We start from the raw sequence: 19,148 nt of genomic DNA, 5'->3' as shown, positions 1-19,148 counted from the left end.
CGCAGCGTTAGGGCACCCACACTTTCACAACCCTCCAGTCTGAACACAGCAGGCCAACCCTGTAGCTAGCTCTTATCTACCATGCTTATCTGCTGCTTCGACTAGTCTCTCTAGTCTCCCACTGAACACAGGGAGGATGAGAGACATTGGAAACCAACAGAGCGAGAGAGAGAGAGAGAGAGAGAGAGAGAGAGAGAGAGAGATACAGAGTGAGGATATTTACATTTGGCAATGTAAATGTTAATTTTAAAGCTCTTTTGAATTCATTTGAGAGTGAGAGCGACATTGAACCGAGAGAGAAAAAGCGATAATTTAATTGAATAGAGAGAGATAGGGATCCCCCCTAAATGCACCTGTTGACAAGTTGACAACATGTGTATTATGGGGTGTATTTGAGGACTGCTTGGAGTTGAACGGGGCCGCTGTTTGAAAACAATAGAGGAAGTGAAGTGCTGAATTGGCATGTGGTGTCTCCAGGTGTTAGTTAATCATTCACCACCTCGCAGGGGGTGGGGCAAGGTGTGGAGGAGGGAGGGTGTTAAGGTGTACTGGGGTTTGTAATCAGTGATTCCCCAAACAACGCCTCTCCTTTGCAGAACTACATTTTTTGTGCACGTGTGTGTGTGTGTGTTGGTGTTTATACATGTGTGTCTATGAGTATGTTTGTATATGTGTGTATATTTGTGTGTGTGTGTGTGTGTGTGTGTGTGCCTTAGTTTTTGTGTGTTCGTTTTTATGCATGTGTATGTCTGTGAATTAATTTATATTGGTGTGCGTGTGTGTTTGTGGCTGTCCTTTAGCTTGGATGCAGGTGATTGTGTGTGTGTGTGTGTGTGTGTGTTTGTGTGTGTGTGTGTGTGTGTGTATTTGCTTGGGAATGTGTTTGCGTGTGTGTGTGTGTGTCTGTGTGGGTGTGTGTGTTGAAGCAGATACACATCACTAGTGCAGTATAAGGTCAGCTATCTTCATGCAGAGCATCAGTAACCGCTAGCTGTGAGCGCTAGGCCGATGCTAGCATGGTCAGGCCTTATCTGCGAACGCAACGCTATGCATTAGCATTTCTCCTTGGCTCATCCTGGGAGGTCCCCTCAAACAACTTTGGCACCGACCCACAAGCCACAATATCTAATTAACGTCAACATCATAAAAACAACATGGCCGACACGACAGCCCATAGAAGGTTGTCTCCTCTCTGTCTCCCTGCTCGGATAAATCTAGATCAGCGTTTCTCAAACCATGGGTCGGGACCCAGAACTGGCTATTGGGCTGCAGTCCAAAACAAATATTTCATATGGGAGATATGACACATGATTTATCCCTGTGCTTCATGTTTGTGGGAGAGTGTGGCAAATACTGATATACTGATTGACGGCAGTCACATCAGTCACAATCACTTGAAAACTGCCAACCACTTAATTTGGACATTGATGTTAATTTTCGTATTCAAAATTTGCATTAACTATTGATTATTTAGGGAGCTCCGTCTAGGTGGAGCCCCGCGGGCTGAGGACCCACTACTAGCCCCGTTAAAGCAGTGCTCGGCCCTCGGCTAAAACAGTTTCAGAAAAGCTAATATAGATTAGTCTAAGTCTGTGTTTCTCAAATGGGGGTACGTGTCCCCCTAGGGGTTCTTTGATAATTGCAGTGGGTGCATAGACATAGGATAAAAAAGGGGATTCTTCTATTTATTTGTCCAAGCGCTGACCCCTGACCGGAGAAAACTGCATTCAGCCAGTGGTCTCATGTTAGTAGTGAGGGGCATGGCCTACTGCCGCCCTGCGAGCCCTCTGAGACAGTAGTTGATAAATGCCTGCACAAACAAACAGCACTTGACAACATTGTTGAATATTAAATGTGGAGCAAGAACATTTGTCCATTCCCGTCATGACGTATTTTCCCTAGGAACCATTACCCGTGCGTGAATGGCCTTCTGGGTACATCACTATTATTGTTTTGGTTCAGTGGTCACGTGACAGGAATAAATGACGTTATTCAGAACCAACGTCTTCTTTGAAACATAGTCAGCACTGCTGTTTCTGTATCCAATGAAAGGTGTGGTCATTGTGTCTGGACCTGTTATGTTCACCTCAGGATTTTTCTTTCACCATTACTTCAGTAACAAATGACAAATAGCAACAAACAATATACTATAGCCTCTAGCATCATAACCCAAGCAAATAGTCTAGCACTTTAGCCTCTATATACAGTATGCCTCTTGCTAAGCACTAGCCTACAGCAGCATAACCCAAGCCTATAGTCTAGCACTTTATCCTCTAGCTTGATGTAAGCCTCAACTGAATAATTGTAGTCTGGTCCTTCGTGCCAATGTATATTTTCCATCTATTAATAGCTCTGTATTGCTAATACTGTCTGGATCACCGCCCCTCACCCCAACCCTCCAGCCCCCAACAAACCAGGACCTGCCCGCCTGGGGGCCGGACGGACCACCCTGTTCACGGCTGGAGGCTGTCATCACAGGGTCCAGTGCTGGGCCACCATCAGGCCCCCATCAGGCCCCCATCAGGCCCCCATCGGGCCCTTGGGAGGAAACCCAAGAGCCTTGAGCGGGTCCAGGAGCCTTTCATGGGGGATGATGTATTAAATAAACAGAGGCCCCCGCTTGGCTTCCTTTCCCAGGGAGGGTGACTAACAGATGGGGGAGCCACGTCCCACTGTTACCCTGGAAACCCACCAGCCGCTGCTAAACGCTAACACATGCTAACACATGCTAACACATTTAGCGTCCCCAAACAGAATGCACTGTGGGGTAGACATTACAGTTAATCGTACATCGTTGAGGTGACTCAATTTGCTCTACAGCCACTAGTTGTCAACAGTCAGTCAAGGTGTTGATGGTTTGGTTTGAATGTCTGTCCATGACATCATCTTAAGGTGTATAAATGTGTAAGTATGTGTTTGTGTGTGTGCAGATGTGCATTTGTGTGTGGTCTCTACATGTGTGTGTAGTGTGTATGTGTGTGTATGTGTTTGATGTGTATATGTCAGAGCACGTACAAGAACATACCAGTGGACCAGATGTGGAGGTGGGAAGATCTGGAACCACAGGGGTCCCTGGCAAAGCCCTAGTCTGTCTGGGGTCTGTCCCTCTAGTCTCTCTCTAGTCTGACTGGGTTCTGTCCCTCTAGTCTCTCTTTAGTGTCTCTCTAGTCTGTCTGGGGTCTGTCTCCTTTCTACTCTCTCTAGTCTCTCTTTAGTCCCTCTCTCTAGTCTCTCTCTAGTTTGTCTGGGGTCTTTCCCTCTAGTCTCTCTCTAGTCTGTCTGGGGTCTGTCTCCTTTCTACTCTCTCTAGTCTCTCTCTAGTCTCTCTCTAGTCTGTCTGGGGTCTGTCTCCTTTCTAGTCTCTCTTTAGTCTGTCTGGGGTCTGTCCCTCTAGTCTCTCTTTAGTATCTCTCTAGTCTGTCTGGGGTCTGTCACCTTTCTACTCTCTCTAGTCTCTCTTAAGTCTCTCTCTAGTCTGTCTGGGGTCCGTTCCTCTAGTCTAGTCTCTCTCTAGTCAGTCTGGGATCTGTCCATCTAGTCTAGTCTCTCTCTAGTCTGTCTGGGGTCTGTCTCCTTTCTAGTCTCTCTCTAGTCTGTCTGGGGTCTGTTACTCTAGTCTAGTCTCTCTCTAATTAGTCTGGGATATGTCCATCTAGTCTAGTCTCTCTCTAGTCTGTCTGGGGTCTGTCTCCTTTCTTGTCTTTCTCTAGTCTGTCTGGGGTCTGTCCCTCTAGTCTAGTCTCTTTCTAGTCTCTCTCTAGTCTGTCTGGGGTCTGTCCCTCTAGTCTAGTCTCTTTCTAGTCTCTCTTTAGTCTGTCTGGGGTCTGTCCCTCTAGTCTCTCTCTAGTCGGTCTGGGGTCTGTCCCTCTAGTCTCTTTCTAGTCTGTCTGGGGTCTGTCTCCTTTCTACTCTCTCTAGTCTCTCTCTAGTCTCTCTCTAGTCTGTCTGGGGTCTGTCCCTCTAGTCTCTCTCTAGTCTGTCTGGGGTATGTCCCTCTAGTCTAGTGTCTCTCTGGTCTCTCTCTATTCTCTCTAGTCTTTCTCTATTCTGTAGTCTCTCTCTAGTTTCTCTCTCTTCTCTTTGGGTTCTCTATCCCTCTAGTCTCCAGAGTCTTTCGGTCACGTCTTTCTTGGGTCTCTAATTATCCCTCTAGTCTCTCTAGCCTCCAGAGTCCTTCGGCCTTATCTCTGGGGTCTCTTTCTCTAGCCTCCTACGGATCCATGAGTTTGTACTGTGTTGTTGTTGCTGTAAATCACGGCTGCTCTGTTCTTTTAACCCCGCCTTTAACACCACAGAGGTTATGGAGGAGGTGATAATGAGGAAACCAGGAGTAGCAGTAGCAGAAGTAGCATGGGTTGGACCTTGCGCCTGGTTAGAAACTGGTCCTGGTTGGATTGTGATCCTGGTTAGAAAAACCTTTGCCTGGTTAGATTCTGGTTCTGTTCAGACCTCGGTTCTGGTTAGACCATGTGTTTAGACAGATACTGGGTGCACGTTCAAAGGCAACCTTTATGAACTCAGCTGTGACATTTAGGATAGCATAGTGGCTATCAGCTCCCAGATGAGAAGTTCTGGGATCAGCCGTTCGTCCGAATAAAACAAACAATTGTCATATGATCATGAATCAACAACTGCTCTGCAGCTGTCTTTTCCTTAGGGGTACTTGTAAACAGACTCCTAAGTATTGCAATATATGTCTGTGTGTCATTGTTTGGTCTTTTAAGCAGCATTTTGTTACTATTGTGGAATTGGAGTATTAAGGTCAGTACTAAAGGCAGTACCCAACACATGTTGAGAAGAGAGGATGAATGTCGAAGGGCGAACATGAAGGACAGAAATTGACTCTAAATCAATCTGAAGTTTTCCACTTCCATGTCTTTGTTTTTAGAAATTACGACAAGGTAATGGAATTACTTTGTTTAATTACACTGAGTCTGAAAACGCTTGGCCTGCGTTGAAACAGTCACAAAACAACGCTGTTGCCAAGACATCAACTGAAATACTCTCTGGCATCTCTTGTTTAATCCAAACCACTCGCTCTGGTTCAGACCTTCTCATCCGGAACGTTTGGTTGTATTAAAGACACGACAAGATAGAAGTGGGTGAAGGGTTTCAAAAAAGAGTAATGAATCGTCATCCTTCCTGACAATTGAATTGGAACCATTCTCCCGGGATTTCCCGACTTGTTATGTCTTGAAAGTAACCAAATGTTCTTGACGAGAAGGGTAAAGAGTTCGAACCTTACCGACAAAGAGGAGGCTTTGGTGGAAGTGAATGTGTGGAAATCGTCTAATGCTGATTTCCACCGGTTCTCTGTCAACAAAAGTATCCTCTTTGTCGGCCTTTGATGGTCGTTGTCTGCCTTTGGCTGTCTTCGACGGAATTTTGCTCGGCTGGTGGAACCCATCCCTGATAGTTCCAACGGCTTCTCTTCAACAAACAGGTTTTTATTGGATGCCGGTGGATCCCTCGGTAAGAGATGAGGTCTGCTGTGGTTTGGGAAGAGCCAGAAGAACTAGACACTGCTATAGAGTACGTCTAGCTGTATGTCCTTTCAGGATACGCTCCTCTGACAAAGAGCAGAAATGTCTTCAGAATCACTGGTGACAGCAGGTCCTCAGACACATGGCACCAAGCAATACAGGAACAAGATGTCAAGCCATTAAAGATGTCATAGTCTCTCGGTTTTAAACTTTGTCACTCTGAACGTTCGATAGATAGAATTCCACTTGGGAAAAAATTGTAATGGATTATTAGGCCTATACCAAAACATTATCCCCTTTGGTGGCATTTAATTAATATTACAAATGTATAAATATACTTTTTGCTATGTAACAATAACTATAAGAGATTTAATTTGGTGAATGCAGCCAAATTGTCCTACAATATATGACTGCATACATTCTAAGCATTTGTGCCCCCCCAGTGGGAATCGAACTCCTAACCCTGGCGGTGTTGATGCTTTGCTCTACCAGTTAAGCAACACAGGGAACCAAACCCCTAACCCCGGCACAGTGTAAATGGCTCGGGAGATAGACAGGAGCAATTGATTAATTTAATGAAAAAAGAGAAAGGGGAAGAGAGCAAGAGACAGAAGGAGACAGACAGACAGAGGGAGACAGAGAGAGAGGGAGACAGAGAGAGGTTGGGAGAAAGACCTAGACAGGGAGAGAGAGAGAGAGAGAGAGAGAGAGAGAGAGAGAGAGAGAGAGAGAGAGAGAGAGAGAGAGATAAAGAGAGCGGGGGGGGTTTGGGAATGCTCAGAGGGCGAAGGGTTAATTCGTGGCCGGGGAAACCTGATGCTAATTAAGTCTTTGGAATGCCGAATCCTGACATTCTGGTGAAGCCCTCAGAGCGGCTGAGACGCGCAGGACGCAGGGAGTGATGTTTTGGTTTTTATTCCTCGCTAACGCTCAGAAAGGACGAGCGCTCTGAATTCTGCTGGAAGGTAAATAAACCTCGATCAATGACTTTGAATACTTTAGCAAACTTTTCTTCAGATGAAGTGGCGGATGATGTGGTTGTTTGGGAGACATAGACTGAACGTAGTAACTGTTCGTCCACGTTTATTGTCGTTTTGTTTTTGTTGTTATATGGAAATATTGAACCTTTACCCCAAATAAATTTACACTTCGATGTGTATTTAACTCTTTTACTTCAGGGAGAACCGAGGCAGGAGGGAAGAATGGAATTGTCCAGACTATCGGTGATGCTGGCGTTATGCTGCTCACCCCTGATGGTGCGCGGTGCCGCAGAGCCGTGCCAGGGGACGCAGTGCCACGGCGGCGAAACCGGAGACCCGAGGCCGTGCGTCGGGGAGCACTGCCCCGGGGGTCGCTCCTCCAGACCCCGGAGGCATGTACACTACAATCCCGCAAACACGGGACGCGCGGCAGCACACGCAGTCTCCAGTTCGCAGCACGCCTTCGTGAGCTCCCCAAGAGCCGCTGTGGCGGAGGGTTTCGCGGCTATACAGCCCCCTCGTGGACGGGACGGCGGAGGCGCGCGGACTAGAGCGGGGGCGGAAGCGTTCCCGTCGGGATGCCTCGATGGAAGCTGCGGTCCTCTTCCTCCTGCTCCTCCACAACGACACCTTTTCACCGTGAACGAGACGCGGGACTGTCGGGGGATTGAGTGCAAACTGCCGCTCCGGATCCGCCTCCAGCCGCGACCCAAGCCCTGCGTTGGGGACGCGTGCCTGGCCGGCTTCGAGGAGGGCCAGCCGGTCCACCTGAGAGACAGAGCCGCGCAGTTCATGGGAGAGATGCCCGAGTTTGGATATCCTTCCTCAGAGCTTGGGGGTGCCCCACTGGGAGTCCAGCTCACATGTGACATCAAACCAGGTGAAAATAATGTTAATATGAATAGCCTAATCATACTACTACTTATACTTAATTATTATTATTAATTATTAATAACACCAATTATAGGCCTAATACTCATATGAAAACTGCTATTAACTAATACCAATTCCAACAATGCTAATACCAACTAATACTACTATTAGTAATGATAATAACACCAATAATAGTAATACTTCTATTACTCTTAATATCACTAATAATAAAACCAATAATAGCGATACTAATAATAATAATAATGCCGGTATGCTTTGGTAGCAGTAAAACGATTCCATTTTAACTGAAATGCTACTCTGAATGGCACATGCGTACGCCCTTTTTTATGTATTGTGGATGTAAGTAACCTCAAAATTTGATAAAGATCATTTTTTACTGATAAAACAAGTATAAAAAAAAGGTAAAAAGGCTGCCTTGTTTCACACTCTGTCACGTATGTCAGCCAAAATTTACAAGAGGCTATGACTTACTGGCTTTTGTCTCTGGGGGGGATCTGCTAACCGTAGCATGACGTCTGAATGACCTTATACAGTTTAATGGAGTAGTACAAAGCATCCTGTATTGATGCTTTTCAGCACAAAAGGAACTTATGGTTTGTGATCGCATCCCGCTTCAGAGAAACTAAATACTCGAAATTCAAAACAAGGACCCTTATAAAGATGTTTGCCTGTTTTTTTTCCAGTCCTTCTAGAGGGAATTGTGGTTGTACATGAATGCATCATCTTATTCATCCTGTGTGTCCTGTGGGTTTTAAATGTATAAACGATGATGATGAGGCAGCAGGTTTTCATCTCCTTACAAGCACCAAATGCTTTCTGTTTTAAGTGAAGCCAACCGGGTCTCTGTAGGAATCCAGCTGTGGGTTCCTTAAACTATGTTTGAACCTTAATAAAAACAAATTTGCTAATTTAGCAGATTCATATATTCAAATCAACGGTGGATTCAGATACAGGTCATTATGGAGCATGTAGGGGTTTGGACAGTACAGAGACAGGAGATTTAGGAGCAGATAGGGGTAGGAAAGTACAGAGATAGGCCATTAAGGATCAGGTAGGTTAGGCAGTACAGAGACACGTCACTGAAGCCTGGGTAGGGGCTAAAGGGTACAGATACAGGTAATTTAGGAGCAGCTAGCATTTTGACCAACCACTCATAAAGGAGTAGATAGGTGTTAGACAGTACATTTACAGGTAATAAAGGAACAGTTTGGGAATACAAACTACAGAAACAGGTCCTAAAGGAGCAGGTATGGGTTAGACAGTACAGAGACAAGTTCATTACGGAAATGGTAGGGGTTCGACGGTACAGAGACTGGTCATCAAGGATGAGGTGGGGGTTAGAGAGCACAAAGACAGGTCATTAAGGGCAGGTAGGGGTTAGACAATACAGAGACAAGCTCATTACATTAACATTTTACATTTAGGACATTTAGCAGACGCTTTTATCCAAAGCGACTTACAAAGCACATTTGTCATAACAATATATCGCCTTGGTACAGTAAAGATGTTCATAGAACCAAGTGCAAGTACTAACAATCGCGTACATTAAGTGCCAGGATGTACAACATACAATGGTGGGCGTAAGGGACTGGATGGCTGTGCAGACTCTAGGTGAACACAGAGATAGGTCACTAATGTCTTGCCCAAGGATACCTTCATTCCTTCATTACAGAAATGGCAGGGGTTAGACAGTACAGAGACAGGTCATCAAGGAGCAGGCAGGGGTTAGACAGTACAGAAACAGGTCATCAAGGAGCAGGCAGGGGTAAAACAACACAGCGACAGGTCACTAAGGTAGGGAATAGGGTGTCTTCCCAAGGATACCTTCATGAAGGCTATACATCGGGATTCAACCCAGAACCTTTCTGCTTGGATTTATGGACACCCTCGAATTTAGAACTTTCAGATCTAAAAACGGGGGCCAAAAAGCTCACCGCAACAACCCCTTCCATCCACTGCCCTCCAGGGGAGAACGAGGTTCCATCCGAAGATGCCCTCATCCTCCACCTGCAGCTGTCCAAGGGTCAGGAGAGTCTGGTGGAGGCCCTGCGAGCGCAGCAGGTGGTGATCAGGGACCTGCAGCAGAAGCTGGTGGACCAGCAGGAGGCGCTGCTCTCCCAGCAGCGGGACATCCTGGCCGAGCAGCGGCGCATGTACGAGCAGATGGACACGGTGAAGGCCCAGTACGGCATGCTCTCTGACACCGTCAAGCAGGTGTCCTTCCAGGGCCTGCAGGGGGAGCTGCAGAGCTACTTCCAGAGCCACCTAGCAGGGCTGCAGAGCCAGGCGCGCAGCCAGCTGCAGAAGTCCTACGCCGTGCACAAGATGGACGCGGACTCCAAGGTGGTGGAAGTGGTGGACGTCCTGGGCGAGGCCCACTTCCCCCAGCCGCTGTTTGGCTGCACGACGTCCTGCAGCGGCGAGGAGTTCTGTGACTTCCAGAAGGAGCCCCCCCGCTGTGAGAGGTGCACCATGTGTCCACCGGGCTTTTTCCTCATCTCCCAGTGTTCACCCAACACTGACCGCATGTGCCAGGTAACAACCCACCCCTGCTAGAGGTCTAACAGAACAGGGCTGCGTCAGACGGATAATGTTTTGGAATTGAAGCGTCCAAAATAGAAGCCCGAAACATTTGCCGCTTTATTATCACACTATGCTTCGGTTTCTTTTTTGGGTTACGCTACAAATAAGAGGTGAAATTCATGCTCTGTGTGCTGGGCTTAATATGATGAGGTGGTGGTGTTGATGGTGAAAGTCCTTAAAGAGTTGTGAAACAATTATGCAGTGTTTCCCAATCTCGGGGTCGGAACCCCAATTTAATTTAATATTTGAATATTGGGAGATTGCTGACATATTACGTAAACTTAAATGGATATCATTATTTCTTATGTCTTAAGAGGCCCTGTAAAGGCTTCGTACGAACAGACGGACTGCAAAGGTATTTGTACCCACAAGGGACCTTCTACTACTTATTGTGGTGCAATGTTGTTGAGAGTTAAAACAATGTAGGGGGGAAGCAAGTAAATTTTGGGTCGGATCCAAAAATGGGGTTACAGGTCCAAAAGCGTTACAAAACTACTGCAGTATTGCAACCCAAGCCTGCCATTAAAAGTTGAGCTCATGTTGGGTCGTTCTTGGACCTTTGAACTCTTGGTTTTGTAACCCTCAATGGGAAACAGACTTTTGGTCTCACAGAGAAGGACAATCCGTCAACATCATAAAATATCTGTACCATCCATGAGTTGACTTTCATACATCAAGGAGAAAACTTGTGCATTTATTAACAGCTCTAAGAGTTTGTTAGAACATGTGTGAAAATGAAATAAGGACTATATGGACTCATTGGTGTGTCTGAATTACAGGACCGAGATGAATGCCTGGAGTTACCAAGCATCTGTGGGGAGCGGGTGAAGTGTCTCAACACCCCAGGTCAGTTTACAATTGTCACAGGTTTTCACAACATTGAAACAAAAGTGAACATTAATACAAAGTAGTTTTTTCCCAAATGTGTGGAATTGTATACAGTTTGAATGTTAAGACAAACTGCTTTTCTCCAAATAAATTCATTGAGGTTCCATGCTGTACGTCTGTATGTCTCCCAACAGGAGGCTTCCGGTGCCTGGGTATCTCCGAGCGCGAGGCGGAGACGGGCGTGTGCGGCCTCGAATACTTCTACAACCAGGAGCTCCAGGAGTGCCAGGCCTGCTTCGACTGTGACGGGCAGCAGGCTTCGGCGCCCTGCACCGCGGTCAGTGATACCGTCTGCACGGGGCCCCTGCTGTCCACCGAGCCAGTCCGTCTGTCCCAGGCCTGGGGGGGCAACGTCCAGGTTCCCCAAGCCAGGTCCTTCTCCCGCTCCTCCTCCTACTTTGGCTCCATCTTCCCGGGCCTGCAGCTCAACATCCTCGGCAGCGGAGACCCCGGCGGGCTGCTCTCCATGCAGGGTGGCCGGCTCAGATTGCAACAGCACGGCCTCCTATGGCTGGACCACAACTTTGCCCTGAAGCACAGCTGCCGCAACTTCCTGCAGCTGGGCATGCGGCTCAACGGCAGCCAGGAGGAGGAGGACGGCCGGTGGGACCTGAGCGGCGTTCGCATCGAGCAGCCCGACGGGAAGTACTTCCAGAGCGTGAGCCTGAGCGGCGCAGTGGAGGTGGAGCCCAACCACACCCTGAGCCTGGTGCTGAAGAGCCCCAACCAGCACTGCAACCAGACCAAGGACCTGCACGCCTACGACCTCCACGGACACCCCTTCAGCCTTTTTTGGCTGTCGCACGACACCGGCTCCGTGGCTATGACGGCGCAGACCACCGTGTCAGCGCACTACCAGACCAGCTACCGGCCGACGTTCCGCACCGTGTCCGTCTCGGACGCCTACATGGTGGGCCTGACCCACGACAGCCGGGGCGTGCGCTTCACGGAGAGCGGCGTGGTCAAGTTCGTCCTGCAGCAGGCTCTGTACGCCATGGGCCACACGTGCGTCCGCGAGGGCTTCTCCGTGGTGGCCTACACCAACCACAACGGCAGCGCCCAGGAGGTAATGCGGGCGTTCAAGGCGGGCGTCAACTACCGCGACACGTCCGTCACACTGTCAGGCGCGGTGCGTGTGGACGCCGAGGACACGTTGACCTTCGAGGTGAGCACGCCGGCGCAATGCAACGTGCGCTACTTTGGCGACAGCAGCGGCATCAGCGTGCTGAGCCTGGTGTGGATCCCGGCAGCCGTGTCGTCGGCGCTCACCGCCACCGTGTCCCCGACGGGCCTGCCTTCCGGCGCCGTGCGGAACAAACCGCTCTTCTTCCAGCAGGTCAGCCCCGACAGCCGGCAGATCCACCTGTCCACCGCCGGGGAACCCAACAGCCGGAAGAACTTTGTGTTCCGCGAGCAAGGCACGGCCAACGTGGCGCTCAACCTGAAGCTCATCCACTCCTGTAACGTGGTCAAGCTCTCTCTGCACCGGGTGGGCGGTGGTGGGAGTGGAGGTGGAGGTAGCAGTCAGGCCAAGGCGGGTCCTGTGGCCCAGCAGGTGTCCGGACACATGCCTGATGGGAGCGAGTGGGCCAGCTTAGGGCTGAGGACCTCTTTCGAGGTCCAGAACGGCACAGCCATCTACGTCACCTTGGACTGCGTCCGTGGGCGCGTGAACCAGATCACTAACCAGGGCGGGACAAACATTTCCATTCTCTGGGTCGCCCTGTGATCAGTGATCCCGGTCCGTGATCAGTGATCCCAAATATGGATGTCTTCCCTGTCACGGGGGAAATATGTTGTACTGATGAAGGATCATGCATGGATTTGGTCTTGATTTGCAGAGCAGATTCAAAAAATACCAAAGTCAAGCAGCTGTTTCTATTCCTCAGAAATTATTTTGCATAAATATGATATATCAGTGTTTTGTGATTTTATCTATTATTTTGTGTAGCATATATATATGTATATATATATATATATAATCAGGAAGTACTTCCTTGCTAGAAAGTACTTTGGCTGGTTGAGAAGTGACCAATCCGACGTTAAGTATGTTGCAAACTGTGTGTGTTTGTGTGTGATAGTGTGTGTGTGTGTGTGTGTGTGTGTGTGTGTGTGTGTGTGCGTGTGTGTGTGTGTGTGTGTGTGTTTGAGTGTGTGTGCATGTGTCTTTTCCTGCATGTATGATTCATTCCATCTGATATAACATATTTCTATGCCTGCACATACTTTAAATAAACATGTATTGAATACTTATGTTATTAAGCCTTACAGAGCTTCCAATAAAATCTTACATAAAACTGTTATAGACAGAGATTATGTAGTAGAGCACGATTCCATTTGATTTCTGCTTAATAATCTGTATTACTTGTTTGTTATTTTTCTAACTTATTTGACATTTTGAATAAAGGGCTTTTCCTAAAATATCATGATATGTTGCTTGTCATTACCAAACATGAGGTAAGTTTTCTCCAACACATACATTTAATACATCATATTGTATACTGGAGGACACAATAAAGTGAAGAGTATTCAATAATACACTGATGGAAATTCAAAATGGCTTTTTGATTGTCTACATTCACAAACGCTTGGCTGTTAGCCATCAGAAAGACTGGCCAAGCATGTCCTCATTAACACACACGCACACTGAGTGTGTGTGTTTGTCCTGTCGGCCAGACAATTAGACATAATGAAGCGTTTCAGGGTCTCGGCTGGGAAGTGGTTGGCTTATATTTTGCCAAACTTCATCAGCCTGTCATATGTATTGCTTTTGTTTTGCTATTGGGGGCTGGGAGATTTGTGTGTATTGTAAATTAACAATGTGTTTATTGTAAATTAATATTATCATAGACAAAAAATTTTGATTGCATTTGTTTAGCTGGTAAAGTGTCCAACTCTTGAATGGGTTCACATTCAGTGAGAACATCTTAGTGGACAAAGCCAAAAGAGATCAGAAAGAGATAGCTAATTCATAGATAGATGGTTGGATGGATGGTAGACAGTTGAATGACGGCTGAAGGAAACGATGGATGGAAGATGGACAGATGGACAGACAAAGGGATTGGTCTTTCGTCTTTCGTCTCAAAGAAAAATGGTTCACTCTGGTGAAACAAATAATGATCTGCATCTGTCTTTGTTGAAGGCAAGACATATGACTCATCATCGGGCACTTATCGGACCATATGTTTACATTTCCTCCGACAATTCTCCGCCGACATCCGCCCAGACCCCAGCGCTGCAGTCCGTCTGTGCTCCCAGAGCCGCGGCTACTTAACTATACTCCCCTGTGCTGTCAAACCCCAAGGACTCACCTAATGCTCTCTGCACAGCAGTCATTCCATGTCAAACAGGTCGTATTTTCCACCAGGCTCAGGCAGGAGAGTAATGACTCAATAATTCATTAAATCCCAAACACATTGAAACTATTTTCAGCGACCTGAGCGCTGGGCAGGGATCCAGGTCTGGAGGCGTTGTACCTGGGAGAACCTCAGGACTGCACAACGTTTCTCCCTTGGTCTCAATTATCTTTGCGAATGTATCTCGCCGATGTTGCCCAGAGCACGCTTGCTCCTCGGCACTTTGTGACAGCTGAAGGAATGGATCATAAGAAGGGGAGGCAGGAGAGAGGAGATGAGGCGAGAAGAGAGGAGACGTGAGGAGGGGAGAAGAGAGGAGAGTAAAGGAAGAGGAAGAGAAGAGGAGAGGAGGTGAGAGGAGAGTAGAGGAGTGGAGAGGAGAGGAGAGGAGGGGAGAAGAGAGGAGAGGAAAGGAGAGGAAAGTAGATTAGAGGAGAGAGGAGAAAGAGGAGAGAAGAGGAGAGGAAAGTAGAGGAAAGTAGATGAGAGGAGAGGAAAGAGAATAAAGGAGATGAGAGGAGAGATGAGGAAGAGGAGAGAAGAGGAGAGGAAAGGAGATGAGAGGAGAGAAGATGAGAGGAGAGGAGGTGAGAGAGGGATATTTCGAGATGGAATCGAGTATTTCTGTCTGTAGTCGGGATTAAAAACAGGTGCAACAGCATGCTTCCAGATGTCTGATCCCGCAGCTCAAATCAGAGTCTATGCCAGCGTGCAAGAAGCAGAGCGAAAAATCAAAGAAGATGGAGGAAGCAAGAGAGTGAGGCAGAGAGACATGGTGACTGAGATGTGCTGTAATAGGTTTGGAAAGGGGCAAGAATAAAGAAAGGATTTGAATACTGGAAATACCTGGCTATTCGATCCAATTTCAGAAAACTATATTTTTGGTAATTACCTTGAGAAAATAACCATTTCATAGTTCAAAGACAAAGAAGAAAGAAAGAAAAATGAATACAAAGAGAAAAACGTTTTCTTTGTAAGGCTTCAATATAATTAAATACAAAAACATATCCAGAGCCAGAATGGTCTAGCAGGGTATGTCACAAATACACAAAGTTAGAAAGTTAATCAATTCATCAAATATAAGGGCTAGCAGTTTTGAGATGCCACGTTGTGGAAAATACTATTTCTCAATTTGCCATTTGTTTTTCTATTTCTCCCAAGACTCGAAGACGGAAGCAGAACAGAGGCATCATTCACCACCACAGAGCATATGGAAAAACTTTATTGGCCTTGTGCTCGCTGAAGGCTTTTGTAGTCAGTTTGAATGTTTATCTACCACCCGTGAGAAGGCGTAAACCAACCAGTGTTATGAGGACAATAAGGAATGGCAACACATCTTAGATTCACTTAGAATTATGTTTCAACCACGTTTGAGGAGAAAGTTCAATTCTTTAAAGGAGTTGATGAAGGATTTATGCAAATGGTGGCTCATTGTGTCACCATGCGTAGCCTGGCATAGCTGTCGGAGTAAACACGAATTTGTGTTTCCTTTAATTGGACCCTGAACTTAGGCTTTGTCATTTTCGATGTTGACTTTAACAGAGCCAACTCAGAAACAGCTAGGCTGTAATCAAAAGTGAATGTTACATTAAAGATAAGCTTTCTGGTTCACAGGAGGATGTTTAGGCAATGTGCTCATGTTTGACTCTAGAATTATTGGCAGGAAAGAAATAGCCATAGGCCTGTGAAGATAAGTCTCTCACAATGAAGAGAATATGCATATGAAAACTGTTGAAGACCCAATTGAACACTATTCTTTCTTGTTTTTTCATCAAGTTCAAAGAAATCCCAAGGGACCCTGGTTAGCATCGGCCGAGGAAAGATAATTCAACCGAAAATATTTTTCAATAACAATATCTGTGTTCCACTATAAATCTTTCTAATGAACAATGTTTTTCTTTGTGGAAATATGAAGTCCACAAAAAAATAATGTCCTTATTTGGTATCAAATCTGTGCACATTTTTTGGTGCTTGGAAGTAGGGATCAACTTTTCTGAGAATTTGCTAAAAAAACAAAAAACTTATTTTCAACAAATGTCTTTACGATATAAGGTATTATGGATTTGCTTTCTATATTTCCTTGTTGGCTTTCACATAGTACAAAACCAATCACAAAAAACACATTACATAGGCACAGCAAAAACTGAGTCCAAAGAAAGAAATTATCTTTCTGCATTATCTCTTTGTTCACTCAGACATAAGAGTGGTTACATTTAAATGTTATTGAAATCGATGATATTACATGTCTTGAGAAATTAAACCCATTGATACTTTTGACCCATGGCCACATTTTGTTTTGGCATTCGTTATGTTTCAGTTGATTGCTGTGGTTAGGAACCTAACCAAGCTGGGTCCATTTTGTTTCAGAGTGGTTGCTGTAATGTGGTACTCAAAATAATGTGTGTGTGTGTGTGCGTGTGTGTGTGTGTGTGTGTGTGTGTGTGTGTGTGTGTGTGTGTGTGTGTGTGTGTGTGTGTGTGTGTGTGTGCGTGTGCGTGTGAATGTGTGTGTGAATGTGTACATGTTTCTACGCAGTGTGTGCGGAAGCGTGACGTGTGTGTGCATGCGTCCCTGTGGCGCTATCGCTAAAAGCTTTGCCATTTGTGTTTAGAGCTGAGTGGACAGAAGCCTAAATGCTTGCTAATCCTCTCAACTGTGTAAAAAAGCACTTAGCACTTTTGTCATTTCTGTAGGTGACTAATGAGCTGGTGTCACACTAGCAAGCGCTTCTTAGCTTAGCGACACCGCCATGAAATCAACGCTGTAGCCTAAGTGCTCCAACTTCTAATCGTCTTCCACCTACTTGTCTTGCAACTGTCAAGATTTTTGTTCTTTTCATTATAAGTTCTTGATTAAAGTTTGTATTTTATTCAAGCTGTAAGCATCCTAGTTGAATAGCAGATAGTATTGCCAATCATTAGTTAGTTTGCAGTAAAGCTGTGAGTATCAAAGTGTAGTGGTTGCCATAGCAGTTTGGCAGTTAGCATGGCAGTTAATATCGCAATAGACAACGCAGTTAGCCTCTTTGGCAGTTAGCGTTAAAATTGTTTGCTGGGCTAAGCTTTTCTCCAAAAACATCCCAACACTCTGTCCTACCTCAGTCCCTTCCTTCTAGTCCGTCTGCTACTTTCTTCTGCTGTGTGCTCATTAGTGGAGCTAGCCATGCATGGAGGAATGGGCTGACAGGTCACTAGCCACAAACACAAGCTGCGCTTCTTCCATCCAACTGCTTGTGAAAACCTCCGAAGGAGGGATGAAGCTCAACGCCTAGCGCTCTGCTCTGCTGGACTACAAGTCAAAGTTGTCTTCGCCTCAGGTTACGGAATAAGTAAGTAAGCGAAAATGAAGTCAACTTTTCCCCCCCACTCCTTGCTTTTGCCTGGTGAACAATCACATAGATCGATTGTAAATGACATCAGCTTCTCCACATCCTTAGAGCCGAAACTACTAGGGCTGAACACTGAGTGTGTGTGTGTGTGTGTGTGTGTGTGTGTGTGTGTGTGTGTGTGTATGGGGGGGGGGGGGGGGGGGGGGGGGGGGGGGGGGGGGGGGGGGGTCATTGTAAGTGTGTTGACATTGAGGGACTGGGGGAGTTCAAGTACCCCCCCGTGTGCAGCAGTGAAATGTTCTCCCTCTCTTTCCCCCCTTCTTCCCTGTTGCTCTATTCCTCCCTCCTTCTTTCTCTCCCTCTCAAACACACACACACACACTCTCTCCCACGCAAGCACTCCCTCTCTCTCTCTCCCATCAGGTTCCAAGAGATCTGCAAGGTTCACAGCTGTCTACTGGCCAAGCCTTTGTGCATCAGCAGTCTCCGTGATAATGTCCCATCGATACAAAAGGGTACTTATGATACAGCGATCCGATGATTGACTGTTACCCCAATTCCACTCTGGGATTTACATTTACCTTAAGGGCATTTAGCAGAGAGGAATCAATAAAATATTATCTTATGTTTGCACGTAGGTGCAAACGATTTCAAACTAAAGAGAAAAATCGTCTCAATATTTTTTAGAACATCTATACATTTCTTCAATTTACCATACTATTTTGTTACATAGGATGCCACACTTACATTTTTAATTGAAAACCTTTGCAAACGAAAAAGTTATGTTCACAAATTTAACAAATCAAATTACAATTGTTTCTCATCATGCAAAAGGTTTATTAAAAAAAAAGATATGAGTATGATACTTCTTTTCACGATTACGGTTCTGTTTTTCTCACCCTTTCGGTTGTCATGTGGATGCGGGTGAAGAGGCGGGGGCGACTTCATGGGTCGCTCAAAAAAATAAACCTGAATGAACGCCTGCACTCTGGTGCAGGGTTAGAGTGAGAAAATCCAAAACCCTGATAAAGCCCTAACTCAAAACCAAAACCCATCCTTCATAGGAAACCAAACCCTAACCCATCTTAAGTATTGCTTAAAGGGAGTGTGACAGAGTTCTTCCCTTTGACACCATGTCTCACTGCCGGTTTTGGATCAACACCCTGAACAGCAGTACAAAACAACAGATAAAGCAGTTGAGAACACTACTCTGCCCATTTATGGATGTGTGTTATGTGTGTTAACACTTATTCTATTGAATTTTATATTATAGCCTATCATGAATTTGATAGGCATTTCATATATTTTGTTTGTGTACAATAGAGGGATCACACACAATTATATCTGCGATGATGAATTCAGTTGCATTTAATATTACATATTTTTTGCTGTCATTATTGCCCATATATGTTCTTTGTGCTGTTATTATTAAAGCTTTGATGGTTTGGGTTAGCATTGCATAGTGCCTGCACGATGTACAATCCCTATAGAAAGCAGTGAGCTTCAACTAAAATATAATAGCCAATGTGCAAAACCCTTAAAAAAGCCTGCCCACCCGAGAGTTTTGTGTAAGAGCGTCAAATAAAAATTCAGGCAGTGCAAACGAGAGAACTAGCAGCCGAAAGTGACGGGAAAA

The 19,148-nt window shown here is 46.0% G+C and overlaps 1 protein-coding gene across 1 annotated transcript; it reads left to right on the top strand.

Annotated features, from left to right (window-relative positions):
• Positions 1-6,348: 6,348 nt before the first annotated feature.
• Positions 6,349-12,557, top strand: nell3 (NELL (neural EGFL like) family member 3; the record flags this gene model as incomplete). The annotated part of the gene is made up of 5 exons (XM_079754601.1): positions 6,349-6,448; positions 6,662-7,343; positions 9,324-9,892; positions 10,720-10,786; positions 10,963-12,557. Exons 2-5 carry the CDS (start codon positions 6,686-6,688, stop codon positions 12,555-12,557), a joined length of 2,889 nt encoding a protein of 962 aa, XP_079610727.1. The 5' UTR covers positions 6,349-6,448; positions 6,662-6,685.
• Between the last annotated feature and the right edge of the window lie 6,591 nt (positions 12,558-19,148).

This window comes from Pollachius pollachius (assembly GCF_949987615.1).
Source record: "Pollachius pollachius genome assembly, chromosome: 17".
Taxonomy (NCBI): domain Eukaryota; kingdom Metazoa; phylum Chordata; class Actinopteri; order Gadiformes; family Gadidae; genus Pollachius; species Pollachius pollachius.
The sequence above is the reverse complement of the archived record's forward strand: the minus strand, read 5'-3'. Positions and strand labels throughout refer to the sequence as shown.